At 41.3% G+C, this 26,383-nt stretch overlaps 2 protein-coding genes across 3 annotated transcripts in view; one reads left to right on the top strand and one right to left on the bottom strand.

Annotated features, from left to right (window-relative positions):
* The window catches only part of CENPP (centromere protein P), a 250,575-nt gene that overhangs the window by 130,081 nt on the left and 94,111 nt on the right, over positions 1–26,383 (bottom strand). The gene's annotated exons all lie outside the window — the stretch shown is intronic.
* OMD (osteomodulin) lies at positions 11,386–20,698 on the top strand. The gene is made up of 3 exons (XM_045772578.2): positions 11,386–11,696; positions 16,890–17,843; positions 18,830–20,698. The coding sequence occupies exons 2-3, from the start codon at positions 16,904–16,906 to the stop codon at positions 19,156–19,158; spliced, it is 1,269 nt and encodes a 422-aa protein (XP_045628534.1). The 5' UTR covers positions 11,386–11,696; positions 16,890–16,903; the 3' UTR covers positions 19,159–20,698.

The raw sequence follows: 26,383 nt of genomic DNA, 5'->3' as shown, positions 1-26,383 counted from the left end.
AAAAGCAATGTGCCATTCCCAGCTTTCCATGCAGGGCACAATCAGTCACGTGAAGTCCTGATATGAAGACTTGCATTTTGAGTCCTTTTTAAAAGGAAAATACAACTGAAGCAAAAGCAGACAAAACAATACAATGAATTTCCATGTACTTCTCAGTTTTGAAACTAATCAACTCATAGCCAATCCTATTCATTTATATTCCCATGTTATTTTAATAACAGCTTTATTGAGAAATTTAAAGAACACAGTTCATTGGTTTTCTTTTTTTTTTTTTTTTAAGATTTCTTTATTTATTTAAGAGAAAGAGACCAAGTGCGTGCATGTGAGCCAGAGAAGAGGCAGAGGGAGAGAGAGAATCTCAAGCAGACTCCCAGCTGAGCGTGGAGCCCCACGCTGGGCTGGATCCCACGACCCTGAGCTCAGGACCTGGGTCCTGATCAAGAGTCAGACGCTTAACCGACGGAGCCACCCAGGTGCCCCAGTTGGGTGGTGTTTAGTGTATGCAGGGCTGGCATCATCAACACAATCTATTTCAGAATACTGGATCACTCCAAAAAGGAACCCTTTACCCGCTGAAGGTAACTCCCCACCTTAGGCAACTGCAAATCCACGTTCTGTCTCTATGGGTTTTCCTACTCTGGATGCTTCATATAAATGGAATCCTTCAATAGGCAGTGTTTTTTGTCTGGCTTCTTCCACTAAGCATGTTTCCAAGGTCCGTCCACGCTGCAGCTGTGTCCAGGCTGCATTCCTGTTTAACACCGAGTAACATTCCACTCTCCGGAATCCACAGCCCACATTCACTGACCCACTCATCAGGTGGCGGACATACAAGCTGTTTCCATTTCTTGGCTCTTATGAATAATACTGCTATAAATACCTGTGTATTACAAGGTTTGTGTAGACATCGGTCTTCACTTTTGGGTACGTACTTAGAAGTGTTAATTGGCAGGTCAATTTTGTGTTGAACTTTTTGAGGCACTGTAGACTACTTTTCATAGTGGCTGCACCATTCTACATTCCCATCAGCAGCACATACAGGTTGCAATTTCTTCACACCCTCACCAATACTAGTTACTGTCCTCTCGTACATTTTGTTGTAGCCCATCTTTTCAGTAGCAGCCATATGGTAATTCACTGTGGTTTTGATTTGCATTTTCCTGACGACTGGTGATGTCAAGCATCTCTTCTGGTGTTTGGTGACCATCTGTTATCTTCTCTGGAGAAATGTCTGTTCAGATTCTTGACCCATTTTTAAATTGGCTGTTGCTGTTATTCTTCTTCTTATTACTGAGTTGTCTCGTTCTCTATCTATTCCAGACACAAGTCGTTTATCAGATATAGGACTTGCAAAATTTGTCTCCCATTTTGTAGGTTGTTTTTCCGACTTCTTGATGGTAGGTATCCTCTGGCGCAGGACAAAAAAAATTCGATTTTCTTTTTATTTTATTGTTTAAAGATTTTATTTATTCATTTGAGAGAGAGGGACAGAGAGAACACACAAGCAGGGGGAGAGGGAGAGGGAGAAGCAGGCTTCCTGATGAGCCAGCCAGGAGCCTGATGTGGGGGCTCAATCCTAGGACCTGGAGATCATGACCTGAGCCAAAGACAGACACTTAACTATCTGAGCCACCCAGGTGCCCCAGAAATAAAATTTTTAATTTTGGTTTTGATGAAATTTCTTTTGATTCCTGTGCTTTTGGTGTCACAAGGTCTAATCCAAGGTCATAAAAACTGACATCTATGTTTTCTCCTAATATTCAGGAGTCTTTGCTCTTACACTTAGGTCTGTGTTCCATTTTGAGTTAATTTTTGCATGTGGCATGATGCAGATCAGGATATAAACCATGCTCATCACCCCAGAGGCTCTTCCACACCCTTCCCAGTCCACCCCCCCCCCCAGCAAACGTCATTCGTTATCCTGCTCCGCCAATCAGAACTTTGCCACCGGGAGCACAGCCCTCTTCTTAAAATTTTTTAAATAAATTTTCTTAATAACTGTTAACCTTAATAACTGTTACATAAGTAATGGCAGTTCCGCTTCCTGGGTCCATGTCTTATCTATATGTCTAATCATTTCAATACTTTGAAGAAACAAAAGTGTTCCTCTCACCTAAAGGGTACTTGCAGCAATATTATATAATTCCACAGAAAACACGGAGGATGTCAGACTACTAAGTCTCAAAGGTGACTCCAAGAATTCTCAGATGGGATTAAAGGACGGGGTTGGCTATGAAGTGGAAACCCCCAAATAACAGAAAGACAAAGATAAGGTGCCATATAGAACAAAGGGAACAACAGAACTTTGGATCTAGAAGCAGCCTCATTTAAATTTCTAGGATGAGGAAGCTGCTTCCCTAGAGGGAACAGGTGACTTCACACCTGTGACTCACGACAAGCCTCGGGTTGGTGAGCAGCTGTGACACTACAACTATGGGGATTTTACTGTCTGTGTCCATTCTGAGACCACAGAATAGTCTACCTCTAACTCCCCACTTATCTTAAAAAAGATACATATTTCTAAATATTTTCACCCCAAAAATGAGCCCATTAAATTTATTAGACAGATTACCTTATTTTCACCATGGGAGGGCAGTCTTATTCTAATATGCCATAGAAGTCTGAAAATGAAGACAAGAAAGCTAGACATAGCTTATTTTATTATTTTTTAAGATTTGTTTATTTATTTATTAGAGAGAGAGAGAGGGACAGAGCATAAGCAGGGGGGAATGGCAGACAGAGGGAGAAACAGACTCCTCGCCGAGCAGAGGGACTTGATCTGAAGGGGGAAGTGGGACTCGATCCCAGGACCCTGAGATCATGACCTGAGCCAAATCAGACACTTAACCGACTGAGCCACCCCAGGTGTGCCAGCTAGACATATTTGAAAATAATTTTAAACACTACTTTCACATTTTAAAAAGGTAAACAATGACACTTCTCTAGAAGCATAAATTGTTATACATGATCTGACTAATAAAAAATATACTTAGGAAACAAAGGAATGGCATATTTGAAAAATAGGACAAGCAGCATTATGCTTTGTATACTTACAAAATATCTAAGTATCCTGACAAGACTATAAAATCTTACAGGAAAAAAAAAAAGCAGCCTCTAGCACTTACCGAGTCCATACTATATGTCAACAGCAAAGTAAGCATTTTAAATGCAATGTTCCAATACCAAGCACTCAATCATCATGTTAACTTATGATGGTACACATGCACACACCAATCTCCAAAATCATAGAGAAATAAATGCAAAGGGCTTGCAACAATGAAAGTGATTTGGGGAAAGAACAACGATGGAGGATGTGTACTACCTAACGGCACAATGTAATGTAAAGCTGCGATAACCAGGGAGGCCGCAATGGGACAGAACTGAGAATCTAGAAACAGACCTGTACATTCATAGTTAAGTATATCCAGGTAACTCAATGGGGAAATAATCATCTTTTCAACATATTGTCCTGAGAGAGCTGAATATTCACATGCAGAAAACTGAACTCAGACCCCAACCTCATAACGCATACAAAAACGAACTCAAAATAGATCATGGACCTAAATGTAAAAGATGAAACTACAAACTTCTGTGAAAACATAAAAAATCTTTAACCGCAGGATGACTGGGTGGCTCAGATGGTTAAGCGTCTGCCTTTGGCTCAGGTCATGATCTCAGGGTCCTGGGCTTGAGCCCCACGTCTGGCTCCTGGCTCAGTGGGGAGTCTGTTTCTCTCTCTCCCTCTGGGGGAGCCCCCTGCTCATGCTCTGTCTCAAATGAATAAAGAAAATCTCCAAAGAAAACCCCAAAAACAAAAAAAACAAACCTTTAACCACTTAGTCAGCCAATTAATTCTTCGACCTGACACACCACCAGGGTGGGTGAGTTGGTTGAATGTCTGCCTTTGGCTCGGGTCATGATCAGCCAGGAGTCTGCTTCCCCTTTGCTCGTTCTCTCTCTCTCTCTCTCTGTCTTTTTCAAATAAATAAATAAAAATCTTTGAAAAAATGTTTTTAAAAAAATGAAAACTTGTGTCATGGACTGGAAGAAAAAAGACTGCAAGCCACATATCTGATAAAAGGGTTTATATTCAGAATGTATAAAGAACCCCTACACTCATCATAAGACAGACAACCCAATTAAAAACAGGCAAGGGGCACCAGGCTGACTCAGTTGGTGGAGCATGTAACCCTTGATCTTGAGGTTGTAAGCCTCATTCGATGTAGAGGTAACTTAAAAATAAAATCATAAAAAAAAAAAAACAGGCAAAATTAGATACACAGGTTTAATTTAGTTGTTATCAAAATTCCAGCAAGGCTTTTTATGGATATAGACAAGATTATTTCAAAACTTATGTGGAAAGGCAGGGGCGCCAGAATAGCCAAAACAATTCTGAAAAAAAGGGAGGAATCGTCCTACCTGATTTCAAGGTAGCACCAAATGCTGAGGAGGATTTATGGGAAGTGGATCTCTCATTCTTCATGAGTGGGAGTTTAAAATGGTGTAGTCACCTTGAAAAATAGTTCAGCAGGTTTTTTCAAACCAAACAGGTGCTTATCATACGACCTAGCAATTACACTCCTAGGCATTTACCCCAGAGAGATGAAGACTGATGTTCACATAAAAACCTGTGAATTGGGGTGCCTGGGTGGCTCAGCCGTTAAGCGTCTGCCTTCAGCTCAGGGCGTGATCCCAGGGTCCTAGGATCGAGCCCCGCATCGGGCTCCCTGCTTGGTGGGAAGCTTGCTTCTCCCTCTCCCACTCCCCCTGCTTGTGTTCCCTTTCTTGCTGGCTGTCTCTCTCTGTCAAACAAATAAATAAAATCTTAAACAAAAACAAAAAACCTGTGAATGACTATTTACAGCAACTTTATCAGGAACAGCCCCAACCTGCAGCAAGCCAGATGGACTTCAGCAGACGAGTGGTTACACCAGTTGCGGTACATCCTTCTTACTCAGTAATAAAAAGGAATGAACTATTGATACACAACCTGATCAACAACCTGGATGGATCGCCAGACAGTTATGCTGAGTGAAAAAAAGTCAATTCCAAAAAGTTACATATTCTATTATTCCAGTCATATAATATTCTTGAAATTACAAAATTACAGAAACAGATTAGCGGTTGCCAAGAGCTAGGGATGGGAGGGAGAAAAACAAAGAGATTTCTGTGGCTATAAAAGGGTAAGATGTGGAATCCCTGCAGGGATGTAAATGTTCTCTCTTCACTGGTATCGCCCTCAATATCCTTGTTGTGATAACATACCACAGTTTTACAAGATGTTATCATTAGAGGAAATGGGACATAACATACATAAGATCTCTTTGTACTATTTCTTACAAATGTATGTGTCTATAATGATCTCAAAGTAACATTTTGTAACCAAAAACAAAAACAAAAAAACCCAAAACCCAATCACAAAGGACTGACTGTAGTAGAATGCAAGGTGTTGAAATCAACGCCAGGGGCCACGTTAAGGATGGTTTTATAAAATAACCAGATAGTTCACAGACAGCTCAAGGGGCGAGACTGGAATGTCCAGAAACAACTCCGTCCGTAGTGGGAACGGCCTCGCACACTGGACAGGGGATGGCAGCTGTTCAGTGGATGCCACTGGGATGTGGGCAGAGCTGCCTACAAAACAGGAGGTTACTATTGTACAACAGCTCTAAGTTCTAACCAGTCAGAGATGTAAATGCAAACACTAAAAACAACAAAGAAACCACAGTTGTCCTAGAAGAAACCATGGAAACTAAAGGGAGAATTTTCTGCCAACGCGGAGTGGGGAAGGTGGCTCTAACTCTGACACGAAGAGCCAGAGGGCCTTAAATAGAAATACAATAAGCCTGACAACATAAAGTCTTCATGACAAAACTGTCAAGAGCAAAGCCAAAGACAAATGACAAACTGGAAAACAACAGCTTTGAGTCCTAGGCATAGGCCTAATTTCCCTTATAAAGAAATCTTAAAACTCAATCAGAGAAGACCTACAACACAATAAAAAAAAAGTAAAAGATACAGATAGCTCTAGAAAAGGAAGCAAACATAGATTTGAAATATAAGAGATATTCAAACAGACTCACAGTAAGAGTCATTTAACCTACTCGATCACCAAAGATAAAACCTTAATACACTAACCAAGGAGGATTTTACACAGGCCCTTGGCACTCTGTGGCGAGCAATTAATTACACACGTGCGTGCCCAGCCTGCAGATTTATCAAATATATTTGCACACATGTGCAATGACATGTAAAAGGTTATTAACTACATCAATGTTTGTATTAGGAAAAGATTAGAAACACTGAAAAGTTCATGCAAGAATTCTTTTTAAAAATAATTTTTAAATATACATATTCGCTAAATATACACATAGGTCCATAAAACATCTTTGGAAAGAGTCATAAGAAAATGACAACACTGTATTCTACCAAAGGTCTCAACAGCAGTGAATGTGTCCCCTGGAGTCAGACAATGTGGCGGCCCTTAGCAGTGGCCGCTGGGAAGGGAACCGGGTGGTTACGGACAGAAAGTGCAGGAGTTTCTGTGGTATACCTTGTGACATAAGAAATACACATTTGATGTCTGCTCCCAGTTCCTGACAGAGAGCTCCGAAATCACTTGCAATTTCCTGGGTGATAGGAATACGTTTTGTTCTAAGGAGGTGACTCTGGGTGGGCTCCCTGATGGTCTGTGGATGAGGGCTGGTCATGAGAAAGACCTGCCATGACCAGAAGCTTGGAACTTTCAGCATCCCCCCATCCTCTGAGGAAGGAGAGGGGCTAGAGACTGGGTTATTCATCCATCACACCTGCGTGAGGAAGCCTAAACAAAAATCCCTAAGGTACATGGTTCAGAGAGATTCCAGGTTGGCGGACACATGCATGACTGGGAGCAGAGTGTACCACAATTCCAAGGGGACAGAAGCTCCTGGGCTCAGGTCCCTCCGGATCTCATAGTATGTATCCCTTCATCTGGCTTTATACCCACATCCTTTACCATGTGCTTTATTAAATATTAAAGCAATAAGCATAAGCGTTTGAGTTCTGTGAGTCATTAGAGAAAATTATCTAACCTGAAGACGGGGTTGTGGGAGCCTGTAGCCATGTTGTACAGAGGTGGTGGGTAACCTGGAGACCTCCTACTTGTGACTGGCATCCAAAGTGGGACTGAGTCCTTAACCTGTGGGATGTGATACTAAGTCTGGGCAGACAGTGTCAGAATTGAGTTGAACTGTAGGACATTCAGCTGGTGTAGGAAGGAACAGGGCAGCTTGAGGCCAGAAAGCAACCCAGAAACACAAATCAACTGGTCCAGGAACAGGCAAGAGGTAGACCGTCAGTTTCCCCAAAGGAGAAGGTCATGTTTGGAATTTATTTTTATTTATTTTATTTATTTTATTTTATTTTTATTTTATTTTTTTATTTTTTTTATTTTTTTTATTTTTAAGATTTTATTTATTTATTTGACAGAGAGAGAGATAGCGAGAGAGGGAGCTGAGCAGGGAGCCTGATGCGGGGCTCGATCCCAGGCCCCTGGGATCATGAGCCGAGCCGAGCCGAAGGTGGACGCTTAGCGACTGAGCCACCCAGGCGCCCCTATTTTTATTTTTATTTTTGAATTAATTAAGTGCTACATTTATTCATTTATTTATTTATTAAGATCTATGCTCAACATGGGGCTTGAAATCGTGATCCAGAGATCAAGGGCCACACGCTCTACCAACTGAGCTAGGCAGGTGCCCCTACATTTGGAATTTATATTTTTTAAGATCTATTTATTTATTTTAGGGAGAGAGAGGGTGGTTGGGAGGGGGCAGAGGGAGAAGGAGAGAGAGAGAGAATCCTCAGGCCAACTCCCCACTGAGCGCGGAGCCCTATGGGGTGCTCAATCCCAGGACCTGAGATCAGGACCCGATCATGATCTGGAAACCAAGAGCTGAACGCCTAGCTGACTGAGCCACCTAGCAGCCCCCGTTTGGAATTTTAAAAATATGAGGCAACACTGGAGGATTTTAAGCAAAGGCACTGTACAATTAGATTTGTTTTAATATAGAATAAGATGAAAACTGGATTGGAGAAGGAGATGTGTGAACACAGGGAGAGGAGTCAAGCCACCACTGCAACATCTGACGGAGAGATGTCAGTCACTGGAGAGACGACGGTGGCAGGACAGATCAAGAGACACAGACACACCGAAAAGACACTCCTGTGCTAGATCACAAAGGACTCAGGAACAGATCCAATTTGAAAGTGAGGGTCAGAAAGTGATTTAGACCAGTGGTTCTCAAGTTTTCACGGCACCTGGGACACCTGTTAAAATGTAAGTTGCTGGGCCTGCGCTCTGAGCATCTGGGTCTGCAGGTCTACGGTACAGAGATACTGCACCTGAATTTTCAAGTAGCAGCCCTGGGAATTCACACACTGGTGGCTATCCTGCCACATTTTAGGGTGCCCTCGTTCAGACAACTCCCAGCCTTCTGGCATACGTCAGACAGTGGGTGAAGCTGGGATGGCGTTACCATTTACAGGAAAAGAGAGCAATGTGGGAAATGGAAGCCCCGAGGGGCACAGGCACAAAGATGGACTCTGCCGGGCACGTGGGAAGTCTAGTGTTTGGACTACTGCTGAGGGCGGCCGGAATGGTCTTTCTGATGGAAGCAGTTCATCAGCTAAGCGTCAAGTGTGCCTCCTACACGTGATCTGATGTAGAACGCTGCGAGGCGTCCAAGCCCATCAGGAGCCTATGCTGATCGTGACCCTGGCTGCCTCTCTACGGGTACCCTCCCTGCCCAGATCACTCAGCCCTAGCCATACTGTTTTTTTCCCTCTCGATACCAATGTGGCTTGCTCCCTCACTATATTCAGATCTCTGCTAAACTATTTAAAATAGTACTTTCCTTTCTTAAAAATTGATTAAACAGACTTTATCTTTTAAAGCAGTTTTTAGGTTCACAGCAAAACTGAGAAGGTACATCGATTTCCCACATCCCTTTCTTTCTTAGCAACTCCTTACTTTCTGGTGTTGCAAGGTACTCCCAGGCTCATCTTGTATGCTCCGTGCCTCAGCCGTTTCTTCAAGGAGTCTGGTTTCCTTTATGGCAGAAGGTGACTGTAGCCAAGATCTAGGGGCGCCTGCCTGGGTGGCTCAGTCAGTTAAGTGTCTGACTCTTGACTTCGGCTCAGGTCATGATCTCAGGATTGTGGGACTGAGTGAGCCCAGTGTGGGGCTCTGTGCTCAGTTTTTAATCTGCTTGAGACTCTCTTTCCCTCTCTCTCTGCCCCCGCCCTTGCCCCCGGCAGGCACACTCTCTCTCTCTCTCAGTAAATAAATACATAAAATCTTGTGGGGGAAAAAAAGCAGCAGCCACCACTGCCACCACGATCTGGGCGCCGGGTGTTTGTTATGGCTGGAGAGTCACTGTCTCTACGCCCTCCCGGCTGACAGAGCCAGGAGAACCCATGTACACACATCCACAGACGGTTCTAGACGGAGCCACCTGTTTATTTTCTGTTTTCCTATTCCATGACTTGTGCTGCTGAGTCCCCAGCACTTAAAACTGTCTTGAACAAATCAGGCGCTAAAAAATATTAGCTGAATGAGTATAATGAAAAAATCTGTGATCCCCACGATCAAGCAGATCTTAGTCCGGCCTTTCTTCGCCTGCACTCTTCAGCTGTGAAGGTACTGTACCTACTTCAATAAAATTATCATCACAGAATAGATTTTAGACTTTTCATCAGTTCAGTGGACTTCTCTCTTCGACTGCTGCAATTATACCCACCGAGCTGAAACGTGAACTAGCACAATCACTTACAGCTTCTACTTTTCCTATAAGGTCTGACGTGAACCAACAACTCCTCTTACTCTCCTGCCTCCCAACCTAACCCTCCTGGACACCATCCACCTCTTTCAAATTTCCTAGACATGAGTGATTCTAGGTGCTCTAGTTATCTGTTGATAAATATTCTTTCCACATGTGTTAGGAACATGAACAACATAATCACGACCACAAGTTCAAGTCACAGTGTTAAACGAGGAATTATATGAAAATTAAGCTTCTGATTTCAAGTTTATCTTCCAAAAGAACTATGAGGGCACATAAAATTAAATTCTTGGAAAAATCACACAGATTTGCTCTCTCTTCCTTAGTATGGAAGCCTGAGGTTTAAGAACAAAGACTAATAGGAAACATATGGAAAAGATCAGTAACAAGATGAAATCTTGGCCCAAATACAGTCGGCCATGTTTCACATACCAGTGTCTCAAATAATAGATGAGATTTTTATAGTACTGCCAACCATCACTTGAAACACAGCATGCTTTTAAAAAACCCGAAGTATAACAAAATAAACCCTGTGATTTCTTTGTAAAAATCTAATGGTAAACACTATTTGAGGACACAAAAACAAATTCCGGGATTCACTTTACCTTATTAGTTTGTACAAACTTTAAAGAGTCTTCCAAAGCATGAATTCAAAGTTCACTGCCAAGAAATACAAGTTAACTCTCTGTTTAAAATTAAAAAAACACACGAGTAAGAAAATGTAGCACTGAAGCAGTTAACCACTACTCCTCAGGAGAAAAAACTCAGTGAGAAGAGATTTTCTAATCCACAAAATAAAGGCAACAGAAGTTTCTAACGCCATCTCAGTCAATACTGTAAAATTACTTTTTGTACGAACCTAAAGAGGCAAATCAGAGATTTACCTTCTGAGTGCAAGACACTAAATTCTATCGCCAGATTAATTTTTGTTTAAAAGGTTTGTAGCAGGCATTCTAGTGCATATATTTGGGACAAAGGAGAGAACGGTGATAGCGAACAGAAAAGAAGGTATAATTCTTCATGTGGAGAAATTATATATTTAATCTGTGCCACTAATGATAAGACCCTTCGTTTAAAAAGTAAACTAGAGGGGCACCTGGGTGGCTCAATCGGTGAGGAACCGCCTTCGGCTCAGGTCATGATCTCGGGGTCCTGGGATCAAGCTCTGTGTGGTCGGGCTCCTTGCTTCCTTGCTCAGAGGGGAGCCTGCTTCTCCCTCAACCTCTTCCCTTCCCCCTGCTCGTGCTCTCTCTCTCTCTCAAATAAATATAATCTTAAAAAAAAAAAAAAGTGAACTAGATATGCAAGCTATATGTTTCTAATCTTGGTTGCTTGTCTTCATAAAGGAAAGCCCTGGTGTGAACGTGAGGTTTCAGACAAGGGACGTTTTAAGACCACTCTTGAGTTCCACCTTAAATTGCTGAGACACTGAGCTCCAAGTTACAGGGGACCTTAATTTGGAGAATTCTTTGGCATGAAAATGAAAATAAAAACAGTAATCAGTACATGCTGTTTCATTTAGTTCTGTTTGCCTTTCATATTAGAGGAAATTCTTGCCACACCTCAAACCAAAATTAAGGGGAAAAGAAAGGGAAGAAAGCCACATAAATCTGACCAACAGCACAAGCATCTCAATTTGAATCCACAAAGTTTTGGATAATGAAAAGAAATACATAATTTTAATTCAACCCAAGTGTTTTCCAAGCAGATTATATTTGCTTAAATTGCTACAGTAATTCAAGGACAGCCCTGTCTGGACACACAGTTACTGTGGATTTTTAAGAGACTCAGTTAAAGAATTTAGGAATATCTGATTCAATTTACAGGATTTGCAAATTCATCAACCCCTGAAAACTAAAGCAAACTCAACAGGTATGACGATAAAATAATTTTCGATTTTTTAAAGAATCTGTTCCTACTGTTAAAACTTTTTAAGTATATTTGATTTGTTTAACATTAAAATAGATCATAAAAGCACAATATTTGGAGGCAATATCTGATAAAAGCTACATTACAATTTGATTAGGAAAAATATTCAGAGAAAGCAGTAATATAATGATTTTAATTTTCTAACTTAAGATTTACCCAATAAATAATCTTTGTTTAGATTTCTTTTTAATCCAGAATGAAAGATTCTTCGGTTAATGGCATCACTTTGTATCCTCTCTCACTCTCAACTTTAAATGATAAAAACTGGCAAATGCCTGTGAGCCATACATCTGGGCAGGGTGACAGATTCTGCTTGTAGGGAAGAACAATATTTGTACCGATTTCACTAGAAATTTTCTTAAGATTTCTCTGTTGACCAAATCCCTGATTGTAACATGTTTTTGCTTTCATTTGCCTTCTTTCTGAAACGGAAGATGTGAGTGCTTTATCTGGTACTAAAGGAAACAGTTTTTTGGGTTCCAGTTAATTAAAATTTAAATGTATTCTGGCTAAGAATAATTTTGAAACTTTCGTATTTTTAATAGTAAAAGAGTCTTACTTCCTTAGACCCTGGGTGTAAAACAGGAATGTACACTACTTTACTTTATTTATAGAGTTAAATTTAAAACTGCTTTGGAAAGAAATCTGAGTCCATGTACTAATACTCTGGTTCCTTATATCCTAGTTTCTATGGCATATCAACAAAACAATCGAGTCTTTAAAACAATAAAATGCAATGAGGCTTTCCAACTACTTTAAACTTTCCAGAACAAAGTTTGATCTCATTTTAATTAGAACTTCCTTATGAAAGCACAAGTGCTTTTTCCCAAGTAAGAGAAATGTTACAACATAGAAACATTTATAGCTATAATATGAAAAATTCACATTAATGGATATTTTAAAAAATCGGTAACATATATTTCCTTTGCTTTAAAGATTCCTGTTCACATCTGTTATTTTTCTACTAGTCTTGTAATGGGAATAGCGTGCTGTGATGGGAGACACCACTAGGAGAGAACAGCCATGTTCTCTGTGACTGTGTCCATTTCAAGAAACCACTGCTGCAAAGTAACACCTAGAAATAATCCGCATTAGTAGCGATGACAAGCATCGCTAACAGGATGTAATCTGTAATTTAGTAATCCAATCATCCATTCAACAAATGTCTGAGTACTTATACACTGCGAATTGTACTAGATTCTGACAGAAATTAGGTCAGGAAGCGGGAGGTTTGACGGTGAGTGTACTGTTTTGCTATGAGCTATCCCACAGGGAATGAGGCATAAATTGTAGAACATGAAAGGCAGAAGTAAAAATGTGCTTTGCAAATGGCTGGGAAGAGATCATTGAATGGAAAATTTGGATAAAAAGAAATAAGAGGTCCTTATAACAGGGAAACTCACCAGGGATGAAGTTGAAGACTAAGACGAATAGTAAATAGTGGGCCTGTGGATGCAGACAGGGTTGATTTCAGACCAGAAAACTGGACTTGGTCAAAGAAAGTGGGATCAGGCTGGGCTGAAGAGCCAAGGTCCTCAGGGAATGATTCAGAAGAGAAACTGTCCTTAGGGAAAGTCTGTCTTCATAGGTGGCCAAGAAGACCAAAAGCGGCCAACACTAAAAAATCCCTTTATTTTCAGGGAGACTCCCATAATGAGGTCTTGATCCCAAGTCAAAGGGACGCATTTAAGAGCAGGATCAAAACTATCACCCAGGAGTCCTTTTTCCACAATAATTTCTCTAATTGTTGAATAGAGTCATGACTTTCATTCTCAAATGTAAGGTTACTAACTGATTATTGCTACTGTTCTTAATACAAGGATGAAATTCAGAGCTCTGATGAGCAATGCTCATTTCAAAGTTCATCTGTGTAACAGTCAGCTTCCGAAACCCCTCCGTCCCTGTCCAGCCTCCGCCCCCACAGCTGCATGCCTCTGTCCTCCTGCTTCTACACATACCTTTGTGAGACACAGCAACCTTACAGTAGAACCCTGTGCTGTACTGAGACTGAAGGGAAGTATGACTGTACTTTAAAAAGATAATATGCTCCACTATAATGAGTACCATAAATACTACAAATTTAACACATAAAATATTATCAACTAGTGAGTAAAATGTATAGGATGTTCTCTACCCATTCCTCCTAATCTCCAAAGATCTGGACCAAATGATATTACAAAGACTTCCCTGTCTGCCCCAAGCAGGATTAAGCCACTGCACCCATGGCACTGGGGTCTAGGTGGTAAACCTTATTTCCCTTTGTCTGAGAATATGGTTTGCCATGTTGGGTCTCTCCATAAACCGTATGCTCTTTATAGAGGGGACCACATCTTCACATTTTCATTTCTGTGTTCCCCACCAAATACCGTGCCTCACCCCCCAGAAGTAATTGCAGTCCATCATTAACTGAAGTAACTCAACTAAACTAAGTAACTACTACTATTTGGAAGGTGGTTAACTAGCCATGTGCACATACAATGTCTAGCACAGGTCACTAAAGCAGCAGACCCAATGGGAGCTTCCCAGCGCCATGGGTTAGCCAGTACGGAACACTGCCCTTTGGGGTGAGACCACACTTCCCGCAGGACTTTCTCCTCCATCACCCACTAACAATGCAGTGTGAAGATCATGGCTCAGTGACCTTAATGAATTAAATTAGGTGTTGGTTCCCTGCGTGCAGACTCCACAGGTCAGAATTCAGACCCTCGAGATTCTGGTCCAGATTAGCTGCGACAGCCTTATTATGCTCCTTCAATAGCTAACCACCACTTTCCAAACACCCCACTCTTTGTTGCTTACATGTTTTGCTCATCTCTTCTATCTGGAAATCTTCCCAGTCTTCCTCTATGAGAACCCTAATATTCCTTCAAAGTTGAGTTCAAATGTCACATCCGCCATGAATCCCACGGATATGGAGGAACAATGCATGTAGTCTACTCAGATTTGTAAAACGGAACTTTGAGTTTAAAAATCACAGGTTGTTTTAAAAGATCAAACCATTGCTACTTTGACATATTTTGTAGGTAGGGATGAGATTAAATATAACAAAAGGTTATATGAGTAAATGATTGTTTTGTTCGATCCTATCTTCTTGGTTAAAAAAAAGGGCAGCAGCAGCAAGGTCATCATCCCAAACTGGTGGGGAATGAGGCTTTAGAAGCTTGTCTAGGAGCAAGGGAAAAGGAACGCAGTAAGGACATGTCCCTGAGCAGCAATGAGTGGTCATGAATTTAAAGTGACACCAGCTGGCTTGGCCTGTTTTCTCTCCACTTACTCTGCTGCATGAGTCGGCTGCATGTAGACTGACAATTGAAGGAACAGGGTTGGAGTTTACCAGAAGAGTATAAGGATGAAAGGGGCCAGAGGGTCTGGGGCCTGTGCAAACAAGTGACAACAGTGATGGGCTGTGGGGTCCAGGTTGTTGAGAGGAACCGAGTGCACTGGGAGGTATGCATGAAGGGCAGTGAAAACAGTGGGATCCACAGATTTAGGTCCCAGTGAAACTGAGGGATTACTGCAGTTGGAGCTACCACGTGGAGTAAGTTATAAAGACAAGTCAGGGTGTGAAGGAGCTGCATGCTGGTAATGACTAGGCCCGCGTTCTGGGTGCAGGGGAGGGAAGAAAAGATCAAGGGCCCCTGACTCTACTTAAACTCCAAATCCCACATTTACACATAATTACATTCTACACATTTTTAGTTTCTGACAAGAAAATAACAAACAAAAATCTAAGACGTTAGGGTCCAGGGTACACTTTCTCAAATGGGGTCTGTCATAGACAATGACTTAAATAACTATTTTTTCAGTTATCCCAATGATGAAAAATAGCTTGTACTACTCTAATGGCTAACTGGATAGAGTTAAGTCAGTTCATGACACACAAGGACACGTTACATTATTTCTCAAGAAACCCTGAATGAGAGAGGTACAGAAAAATAGCCTCAGAATCAAAAAGATAAAATTCTTCTTTTATTTCCCCCCTTTTAACCTTTACCTAAATAACAAACTTATTCCATCTGGATTACTTTCTAATCTGCAAAGCACTTTTACATGCGTATCTCACATGACTGTCACAACCACCAGTTGAGATAAGCAGGCAAGCAATTAATTTCTCATCTTCTTGATGAGGCAAGAGGCAGACATGTTAAGTGGCTTGACCGTCCTAAGTGACAGGTGGGAAATAAAGGTCTTCAGGCTCCTTGTCCAGTAGACCATCCACCACTCACCACAACTTCAAGTTAACAGTCTTTCTCAAGCTGAGTGCTCCCTTCTTTAAATCATGCCCCCTACACACCCTCCTACTCCCTTTACTGTGTGTGTCTTTCTGATTCTCCACCAGACCTCAGCTCCTGGGAGAGAAGATAATGTGTTTTCAATATCTGTTTATCTAGGACTTCACTCAAAAATATCAGTGGAAAGAAAGAAAAATGTATAGAATAACCTATTAGAAGCTAAAAGTTTGTAGACTATAAATATTGTGTGTTTCTGGGACTTGAGGCAGTTATTTAAATGGAGTCAGAGACAAAATAATTGGATTCTGGAAACGGTTTCATGGGGGAAAGTTTGAAGTCATGGTTAGGCTTGGACAGAAACACTGAGAGGAAAGACGATAGCTACTTTTAATATCTCAAGCTCTTGCATAAAAGGGAATGTTTCATGTTCTTCCAAGGGCAGAAAACCGCATCGACAAACAGAAGCTGCAGTGAAAAAATGTTGGTTAATGTTAACTAAGACTGAGAGTGTCTCCCCTCATAGGTAGTGACCATCACTGAAGGGACCAAATAGTTAGTGGAACACTCAGCATTTTTAGTGGAGGGAGTACCCAGCTGTGGGGTTAGGAGAGGTCATGTTATCATTGTAAATCTATAGTAAGCACGACAAACTAGGATTCTCTTCAAAGATGGCTATGTGGTCTAGTTCAATGCAAAACGTGCCTTTTTAAAAAAAATTTAATACCACCTTCTTGCTATTTAAACATTAATTTTGGTTTGAGCATTGCCCATTTATTCTGGATTCTTTTATATGTTTCAGTACAGATACAGATATTATGCATTTTATGTAACTGTCAATTTACACGAAAATTATTCTAGGATTCACTCACTTTCCCACAATTTATTTGCTTTCTCCTTGTAATAGGACAAAAAAAGAACATGGGCTTTTTAAGTCTAGCATGTGTCCTTTTCTTCTTTTTTGGAGTCAAAGTATATTGCCAATATGAAAATTATCAATGGGATGAAGATTATGATCAAGACCCAGATGATGTCTACCAACCAGAATTCCAATTTAATCAAAATGAGGACTTTCGAGTTCCTTTTCATCAGTATATGTTAGGCTGTGCCACTGAATGCTTCTGTCCACCCGATTTTCCATCATCAATGTACTGTGACAATCGCAAACTCAAGACTATCCCGCGTGTCCCAGCACACATACAGCAGGTCTACCTTCAATTCAATGAAATTGAGGCTGTGACTGCAGATTCATTCACCAACGCAACTCATCTTAAAGAAATCAACCTCAGCCACAACAAAATTACATCTCAAAAGATTGATCATGGTGTGTTTGCTAAGTTGTCAAATCTAGTACAACTTCACCTACAGCATAACAATTTAGAAGAATTTCCATTTCCTCTCCCCAAGTCTTTGGAAAGACTTCTTCTTGGCTACAATGAGATCTCCAGATTGCAGAGAAATGCCATGGATGGGCTAATAAACTTGACAATGCTTGATCTCTGTTATAATCATCTCGAGGATTCCATGTTACAAGAAAAGATACTTGCCAAAATGGAAAAATTAATGCAGCTCAACCTATGTAATAACAGATTAGAATCAATGCCTCCTGGTCTGCCTTCTTCACTTATGTATCTGTCTTTAGAAAATAATTCAATTTCTTCTATACCAGAAAATTACTTCAACGAACTTCCCAAACTTCAGGCTCTACGAATGTCACACAACAAACTACAAGACATCCCATATAATATTTTTAATCTTTCCAACCTTATAGAGCTCAATGTTGGACACAACAAACTGAAGCAAGCATTCTATATTCCAAGAAATTTACAACACCTCTACCTAGAAAATAATGAAATTGAAAGTATGTAAAATTTCATTATCTTTTTTTAAAGACAAAAACAATAGTATGTTGACCTTTTAATTTTCTTTTTGAAGATTTTTATTTATTTGAGAGAGAGAGAGAGAGAGAAAGAGAGAACATGAGCAGGGAGGAGAGGGAGAAGCAAGTTCCCCCGCTGAGCAGGGAGCCTGATGCAGGACTCGATCCCAGGACCCTGGGATCATGACCTGAGCCCAGACACTTAACCGAGTGAGCCACCCAGGTGCCCTATGCTGACCTTTTAAAGAAAAAAAAAAAAAAAAATCTATGCTTTACACATCGCTGAAAATAGTTGATTTGAAGTAGCTAGGGAAATGGCCAAAGTTGGCCTCAGAAAAGTGTGCTATAAAGTTTATAGTCTTGTCTTTTTAAATTTTATTTATTTATTTGACACACAGAGAGAAAGAGAGTGCGCACAAGCAGGGGGAGGAGAGCTTAACTGACTGAGTCACCCAGGCGCCCAAGTTTATAGTCTTTTCTTTCTATTAAATGTTATCACCTTGAACACTGACAAGTAGTACTGTGGAGTATATGAAAAAATAGGAGTATTGAATAGTTGGGACTACAGGTATTTTACTTTGTTCTTTTTGAGATTATTTCTACTAAGAATTTACTACGTAACAAGTAATTAAATAGCCAACAAAGCCACCATTTTTTTCAAATTTTAAGTCCAGTATATTTAGCACACAGTGCTGTGTTAGTTCCAGGTGTACAACACAGTGACTCAGCACTTCCCTTCATCACCCCGTGCTCATCAGGACAGGTGCAGTCTGAAAGCCATCACTGACTTTGATAACATATAATTCATCTGTAGTTTCATTTTCATTTTATTATTTGATTACTGTAAAAACTAACCCTAATTCTACCTATAAGCATTTTAGTAAGACTGTATCTCATATTTTAATAAAATCCAATGTAGGAATCTAGACGTAATGCAGCAGGATTAACTTCTAATTTGTATTTTTCAGATATCAGTGTTACAGTGATGTGTCCATCTGTTGACCCACTGCATTACCACCACTTAACGTACATTCGTATGGACCAAAATAAGCTAAAAGAGCCAATAAGCTCATATATTTCCCTCTGCTTCCCTCATATACACACTATTTATTATGGTGAGCAAAGAAGCACTAACGGTCAAACAATACAGCTGAAGACCCAAGTTTTCAGGAGATTTCAGGATGACGCTGATAGTGAAGAACATGAAGATCACCAAGAAGGTCCAGAACAAGAAGAAACAGAAGAAAACACTGACCCTCGCTATTACGGAAGCCAAGAATGGCAAGAACCTATATAGGTATACATTTGTGATTTTACACAGTAGTGTTATTCAATATTAATTTAAACATGGAAGGCTCACAGTAATATATCTAGAATCACGTATTAGTATAAGATCGGACTGAATTTAAGTTGTTGGTAACATTTGCATCATTACATAGGATTCAAACTTACTTAAAATGAAAACTCTTTAGAAATATAAATTAGAATGACAAGTGGGAATAAAAAACTAAACTTTAAACATAACAGTACTATCAAGCTGAGGAAAAAAGGAAGTATGCCATCTCTAGTGGTGTTAACTCTTCTAAGAGTGATGAAAGCAGCAGCACTAGAAGCCAAGAACTGGAGGAAGACAGGGCTGAGATGACTGGGCTTCGTTCATGTAATGGGCAGCCGTCCACTTAGGAGTCAATTATTTTCTTTGACCTGATCTCCAGAAAAGCTTTCACACTTGTATGTGAAATCTTATCACCATGACATCCACCTCCCTGGCCCTACCACTGAGAGCAATAGAAGATGCTTCTGATTTTCAAAAGAGGCCATTCTACTAAGGATCCAAGACTTGTAGTTTCATGAAATCAACTGGTCTTTGTTTTTCTCTCAGAGCACCAAAGCAGCAAAATTCTAAAACATGTATTTGGATAACTAAAAAACACCAAATAGTCTCATCACAATCCATATTTTAGCTGATTTCAGCAATTGTCCAAAACAATCTGTCTTCCATTTTAACTGGGATAAATGTTTTTATAGTAAATTCACTAGAGAAAGTTTTTGTTGTTGTTATAGTTACATAGAGATTCACTTATAAATAACTGCTTTGCTCACAAGGTTAACTTAGCACACAACAATATACCAGCATCATTCACTTGCGTTTTCCTACCGCGATAGAGTAGAAACATGTATGTGCACCAGCGAGTATTCATTTAATTAGTGCTAAAGCTGAATGGAGTTCCTTTACAATTTGGACAAGTTTTAATACCTTCTTTAAAGCCTTAGATGCACTTATTATTTAATCGATCATTTTGAAGTATTTTAAGTATGCCTTGTAATGAAGATGATGGTAGTGCTATGATGAGCTCTCCTGACTTACCAGCTGACATTTCAGAGTTCCTCAGATAAGGAATAAAGAGAGTTGGGGCGACCTGCACAAGGAGCCCAAACAATAAATGTTGACAATGTGGAGAACATGCCAGGACCAGACAAGTAAAACTTTATTGTAGGAGTTTTCAAGTGGTGAGTATTTTACTAGAGATAAAGTGTAAAATGAAGCCCCTAATGCTCTTTTTTCTTTGAGTTATTAGCATTTAGCAGAAACAGAACACCCACCTGTCCGCAAGGATAAGCTCAACAATTCAGAAAGAACACAAACAACACTCCATTCATTCATTTAGTTAACAGTCATCAAGGCATTTGGTGTGTAGGGCTTAGTAACAAGGGCAAGAAACAGAATGTATGTGCACCTGTGACACCTTCAGATACAAGGGTGAGGGTAGCAGAGCAAAACATTAGTAATGTGTGGACAAAGCACACTTTTAAGTAAAAAAAAAAAAAAAAATTAAGGACCACATCCCCCTTCATTGAAATTCTTAAAAATAGGCTCATAAATTTAAATATTATGAGCTAATATTTGGAAAATAGTATGGGTGTTTCAGGAGATAAAAGAGATACAACTATTTCTAAACTAAAACAATTTAAAATCTAATGAGAGGCCATCAGGGAAAGGCTAATGAAAACCCTAATGAGAGACCCTTTCACACTCACTGGGAGGGCAAGAACCAAAGACAGACACAGAACGGATGTTATTAGCAAGGACGCAGAGAAAGCAGGACGCTCCCACACTGCTGGTGGGATGTCCAATGGTGCAGCTGTTTTGGAAAGCAGTCTGCAGTTCAAACTTTAGATTCACTTCCAAAGCAGCGATTCCACTCCTAGATATACTCAAGAGAACTAAACCCATATGTTCACACAGAAACATGTAAACAAATGTTCAGAGCAGCACTATCCATTAAGAGCCAAAAAGCGGAAAGCACCCAAATGACCAGGAGCTGATGAATGGATAAATAAAATGTGGTATTTTATGTGTCACACACACAATGGAATATTGTTCAGCCAAGAGAAGAAACGACGTACTGATACGTCATGCTACCACACAGATGAACCAGGAAAACATGTCACGAGGTGAAAACTCAGTCACAGAAGACTGCACATAGTATGACTCCATGTAAATGAAATGCTCAGAACATACAAATCTATAAAGACAGAAAGATTCCTGGTTGCCTGGGGCTGTGGGGAGGGGAAAAGAGGAAAAGTGGGGAGTGACTGTTAATGTAACCAAAAACAGGGTCTGTTTTTGAGGGAATGAAAATGTTCTAAAACTGTGGTGATGGCTGTACAAATCTAAAAATACTAAAAATTACTGAATCATATGCTTTAAAAGGGTGAACTGTACAAGGTATGAATTGTCTCAATAAAGCTGTTAATAAACTTAATGAAGAAAATAAGATCAACTCATTCTAACACAAGGAAGAAAGAAATACAACGCTAACGTGGCAGTAACTCTGAAAGACTAAGGGAGCACAGATAGATATCTGAACTTCATTTCTGGTCAGGACACAGGACGTGGCTCAAGTTTTCCAGAAGGGGTGGTACCTGGACGTGTGAGTAGGAACTGATCGGCAGGAGTGCAGAAACAGGCTCCCGAGGTGAGATGAATATAAAGACATGGTCATTACTTCTTTCACCTCTTGCACGGTTTAAAAACAACAACAACAACAAAAAAACCCAGTTTTCAGAATTCTGGAACTTCTATTTTTTTATCCTCCTAAATTGATTTTTAAAAATCCTCAGAGAACAGGCTTTGTGAAGAATAAAACCGCACAGTTTAGCAACTGAAAACAAGGAATGTGAAATATGATAAGCCCTGGCAGAAGCCAGACTTGAGACTCCTAAGCCAGATGCCAAAGTAAAGTCCGGAACTCTGAAGCTCCCCTTCCCGCGTTCCTACAAGGAAGCTGGTTCTCCTAAGGCTCCTAAAAGAATCAAGAGAATCCGTATATGTAACAGAGCACTGAACAAAGTGCATGCCAGTTCCAGGTACCCAACACGTAGTAATTAGTACTTCAGCAAGGCCAGCCTAGCAGCCTGCTGGATCTGTGTGCCCCCAGATGTCAGACCTGGGTGTGTTCTCTGGGACCCTAGAAAGGAGCCAGCATCTCCGTGGGTTCGTACCAAGATTCTATTCGTACAAAAGATGAGTGAACAAGAGAGATTTTACTAAAGGTTTTTCTTAGGGAGAGAGTAGAGGGTACTTAAGTCCTACACCCCAAACAAACAGATTCCAGGTCACTATTTGCTAGTTCAGCTTTCCAGAGCACCCTTAGACAGCCTACCAGGGCAGGGAACACAGCTCCCTCCACCCCTCACTGGGCACCATGCCCTGGCTCCTCTGGCTGGAGTAAGGACATGCTCCTCCAGCCTGATTGGAAGGAGTCAACTCTGCTCTGGCTCCTCCCTCCAAAGGGGTGTGTATGTAAATGGGTCATCCAGCTGCAGAGCCCAATGAGGCGGCAGGTTAACAACCATTTTCGCTACTTGAAAATGGCCTTGAGGAGCTCATACGCACCCCAAGTATTTCTCATTAAAAAACAAAATGACACCTAATGCTTACCTTAAGAGAAATTGAAGAGTAAAGCAAGTACTTCTTTAAGTGGCACATCAAGATTGCACAATTATCTACCACAGCCACAGACAGAACCAGTTGATCTGATAGCTACAACAGGGGGGAAAATGAAAATTCATCTATTTTCTCATTACACTTAAAAGTATTAGTTAGCTACTAGGCTGAACTGTATTTGTGACCACTGACAAATAAATCCAAATCGCTTCATGAACTGGGTTTAGTTAACAAAATATATACGATTAGCTTTTAGAAAGGACATAAAAATAAAGGGTATTTCATAAATTTGGTCACAAGAAAACTGGCTGGGAATGTTTAGCTTGTGCTTACATATTACCTGAAACACTCTACATTTTCCCTTTATCCCTCTGGTTGGGACCACTAAACTAAAGTGCAGATGTGTATATATCATGTAACACACTTAACCAACTCCCAGGGGGGAAAAACAAGAAGAAATAAACCTTGTCTCTCCTGTACACTTTTACTGTTGCAAAGAATTCATAGGACCCAAAGGACGGCTAGAACTAAAACCCTGGTTTCCTGATTCCAAATCCATTTTTTCCCCTAATTCTTGGAAATAAAGTAGAACAGCAGCTGGAAACAAAATTAAACCATAACAAGTAAAAAACCTAAAGTTTCTTATAGGTTCCAAATTCCTAAATAAATATAACTATGCCTAGCAAGTAAATATCAGCCTCATGGAAATTACATGGAACTTACATTACTTTATAGGCTTAGTTAAGCTGAGAATTCACTATATGGAGATTTACGTACTACTTGGAAAAACTCAAAAGTACAGTAAGTTTTTAACATGAATCTTTCCTCACATCAGGTCATAACTCCTCCCCCATTAAATTTCACCCTTTAGTCTGGTAAATACTTGGGTTCTCATCTTTATCTCACCTGACCACATGACTCGGCTTCAGGCATTAGAAGATTTGAGATGGAGATCATAGACTTTCCATAAAATCCTAGAATGTTGCCTAAAAGGGACTATAAATAATCTAGTAACTCAATGATTCTCAGTGGCGGCAATTTTGCCCTCCAGCGTGCGATACTGTGATTTATAAGAAAGATATACTAGGTCCTCACATTCATGGTTCCTGGCTCACAATTCCCCAAACCCCTGGAATTTCCAAAGCTTAGAGAGTGATTAAGGTGTCTTTTGTTATGTTAGTGTAGATGACTTTGGGGGCCCACTCAAGGGAGGGAGCTGGCTGCCAAGAGGACCAAGTGATCTTCAGTCCCAAGGCCACCTGCAATCTTGGGGGAGGGGGAGGGGCTGGAGGTTGAATCGGCCAATTGCCAATGAGTCAATTAGGACTACATAAGGAAGCCTTCATAAAAACCCAGGACTGGTTCTGGGGGGCTTCCAGTTGAACAGGAGATGCCAGAATTGGGGTGCACCTGAAGCTCCTGGCCTTCCCTAGACCCTGCCCTATGCATCTCTTCAGCTCGCTGTGGATTCAGATCCTTTGTCACAACCTTTAATAAACTGGTAAACCTAAGTGTTTGGAACTTCCAAAGCTGGAGTGCTGGTAGGGAAAATTCTCTGTCCAATGGCCCCTTGTGGAGCCTAGAATGGGGCCTATGGCAAGAGCCTGTGAGTGCCTCCCAATGCTGACTGCAGGAACTCTGGACAAGAGAATGAACATTTGAGGGGGTTGACTACCTTGCTACTGGACATTATTAATTGAAGCCACCCCTAGGACTGAAGGACTTAAAATGGTCTTTTTTTTTTTTTTTTTAAGATTTTATTTATTTATTTAACAGAGATAGCCAGCGAGAGAGGGAACACAAGCAGGGGGAGTGGGAGAGGAAGAAGCAGGCTCATAGTGGAGGAGCCTGATGTGGGGCTCGATCCCAGAACGCCGGGATCACGCCCTGAGCCGAAGGCAGGCGCTTAACCGCTGTGCCACCCAGGCGCCCCTAAAATGGTCTTGAAACCTGAAATACCATGTTTAGGATCATGCTGGAGGAACTCCCTAATGGGGATGGTAATGCCTGGGGAATGCAAGGAGGAGATTCTTATGAGCAGGGGACCTCTTCCCCGCCCCCACCCCCTGCCCAGGACTGATTCTGGAGCTGCACAAGGGGCTGCTGGACTCTTCTGTCATGTGGACAGTGCCCTACGGACAGCCCTCTACCAACAACAAGAGCTGCCTGGTTTATGGACAGCAGTTCCAAGGTGAATGGACAGCATCCTGTCTGGAAGGCTACCGCTCTGCCTGAAGACTATGAAAACAGATCAGCATGGTGTGCTGAACTGCGTGCTGTTTCCCTAGCAGCGATGGAGGAACAGAACAATGTTAAAAGCCCCTCTGTGTGGGTTTTTACTGACTCATGGGCAGTGGCCAATGGCCAGTCATATGGTCAGGCAGGACGGTAATGGAATCTTGGCCTATTAAAGGAATGTCCATATGGGGCACAGTCCTATGGAAATAACTGTGGGTATTAATGTTGGACATGTCAATACTCACCAGAAAACTTGCCTTCCGGTTTTGGAAGATGAGTGGATCCGACATGCATCTATCCCCACATGCTCCCTAGAGATGGCCACCGGGGTCCATGATATGAGTGCATGTGGGGGACTGCAGCAGTGCGGAGATGGGCTAAAGCTAGAATCTCTTGCACCCTCTGAGGTACCAAATGCCAATATGATCTGTTCTGGCAACAAGAGAGACAGAGACTACAGGTGGCTGTGTGGCAGAGACCCTGGTGGGAAGGTTCTGAACGTGGCTGGCAACTCAGACTCATGTGGTAGCGCTGGGGGCTCTCAAGGGGTCCTGACAGGAAGAGCTACCAACTCTGGACTGGGCTTTGCTGACCTGGTGATAGATGCAAATGCTCGGAGAGATACAGAAAACCAGAACAGAAGATATTCCACTGCCAACTGTCATCTCCTCAGACCAAGGGACTCACATAATGTCCAACAACCAGCAGAGAGAAAAGCTTAGAGGAAGAGTTTTATAGAGAACTGGAATGAGCAATTAAAACACTGGTTGTCTAAAACGGGGAGATAAAAATAGGAGCCTTCACAAGTGTGCTCACACTCAACATGAACGTGAGTGGAGCTGAAGGAGTGTCCCCACTGGATACAGTCCTGTGTTTTCTGGCAGGTCTGGAAAAGCAGGGGAGAAAGGGCCTGTGTTCTTTCTTCCCCACATCACCTCAGCTTTTCTTTTTTTCCCTAATGGATGCAGCAGTCACGGGACCAAGGGCTGCAAGCAGGGCTGCTTCCATGTTTTCAGCCTTTCTGTCAGAATTTCCAGGGACTACCGGCACAAGTGGGGCTAACAGTGAGCGCAGCCACACTGCCTGGTGGCAAGATGCACCTCCAGTTCTGCATCTGTGTGACCTCACCTGAACAGAAGTGGGCTGAGGGGGACGGACTCACCACACTAGCACTGCTGCCTACAACCTGGACCAGCACGGCGGCCAGACCTAACATCCCTTCCCGAGATGGGAAAGTTTGGGTACAAATACAGAGAACAAAAAGTAGTAGGTAAAAGTAAGGGAACAAATAAGTACGTTATGTGATGAGGGAAATCCAGTATTCCACTGACAC

The sequence above is a fragment of the Ursus americanus genome, chromosome 34 (genome assembly GCF_024610735.1).
Source record: "Ursus americanus isolate L20-20 chromosome 34, mUrsAme1.1.p, whole genome shotgun sequence".
Classification (NCBI taxonomy): domain Eukaryota; kingdom Metazoa; phylum Chordata; class Mammalia; order Carnivora; family Ursidae; genus Ursus; species Ursus americanus.
This window is presented reverse-complemented; position numbering and strand designations above follow the sequence as displayed.

Excerpts from the sequence above, each read along its gene's own strand:
- OMD (XM_045772578.2), top strand. The coding sequence starts at position 16,904 with ATGGGCTTTTTAAGTCTAGCATGTGTCCTTTTCTTCTTTTTTGGAGTC. Across the intron at positions 17,844-18,829 it reads AGAAAATAATGAAATTGAAA|ATATCAGTGTTACAGTGATG; the intron begins GTATGTAAAATT and ends TGTATTTTTCAG.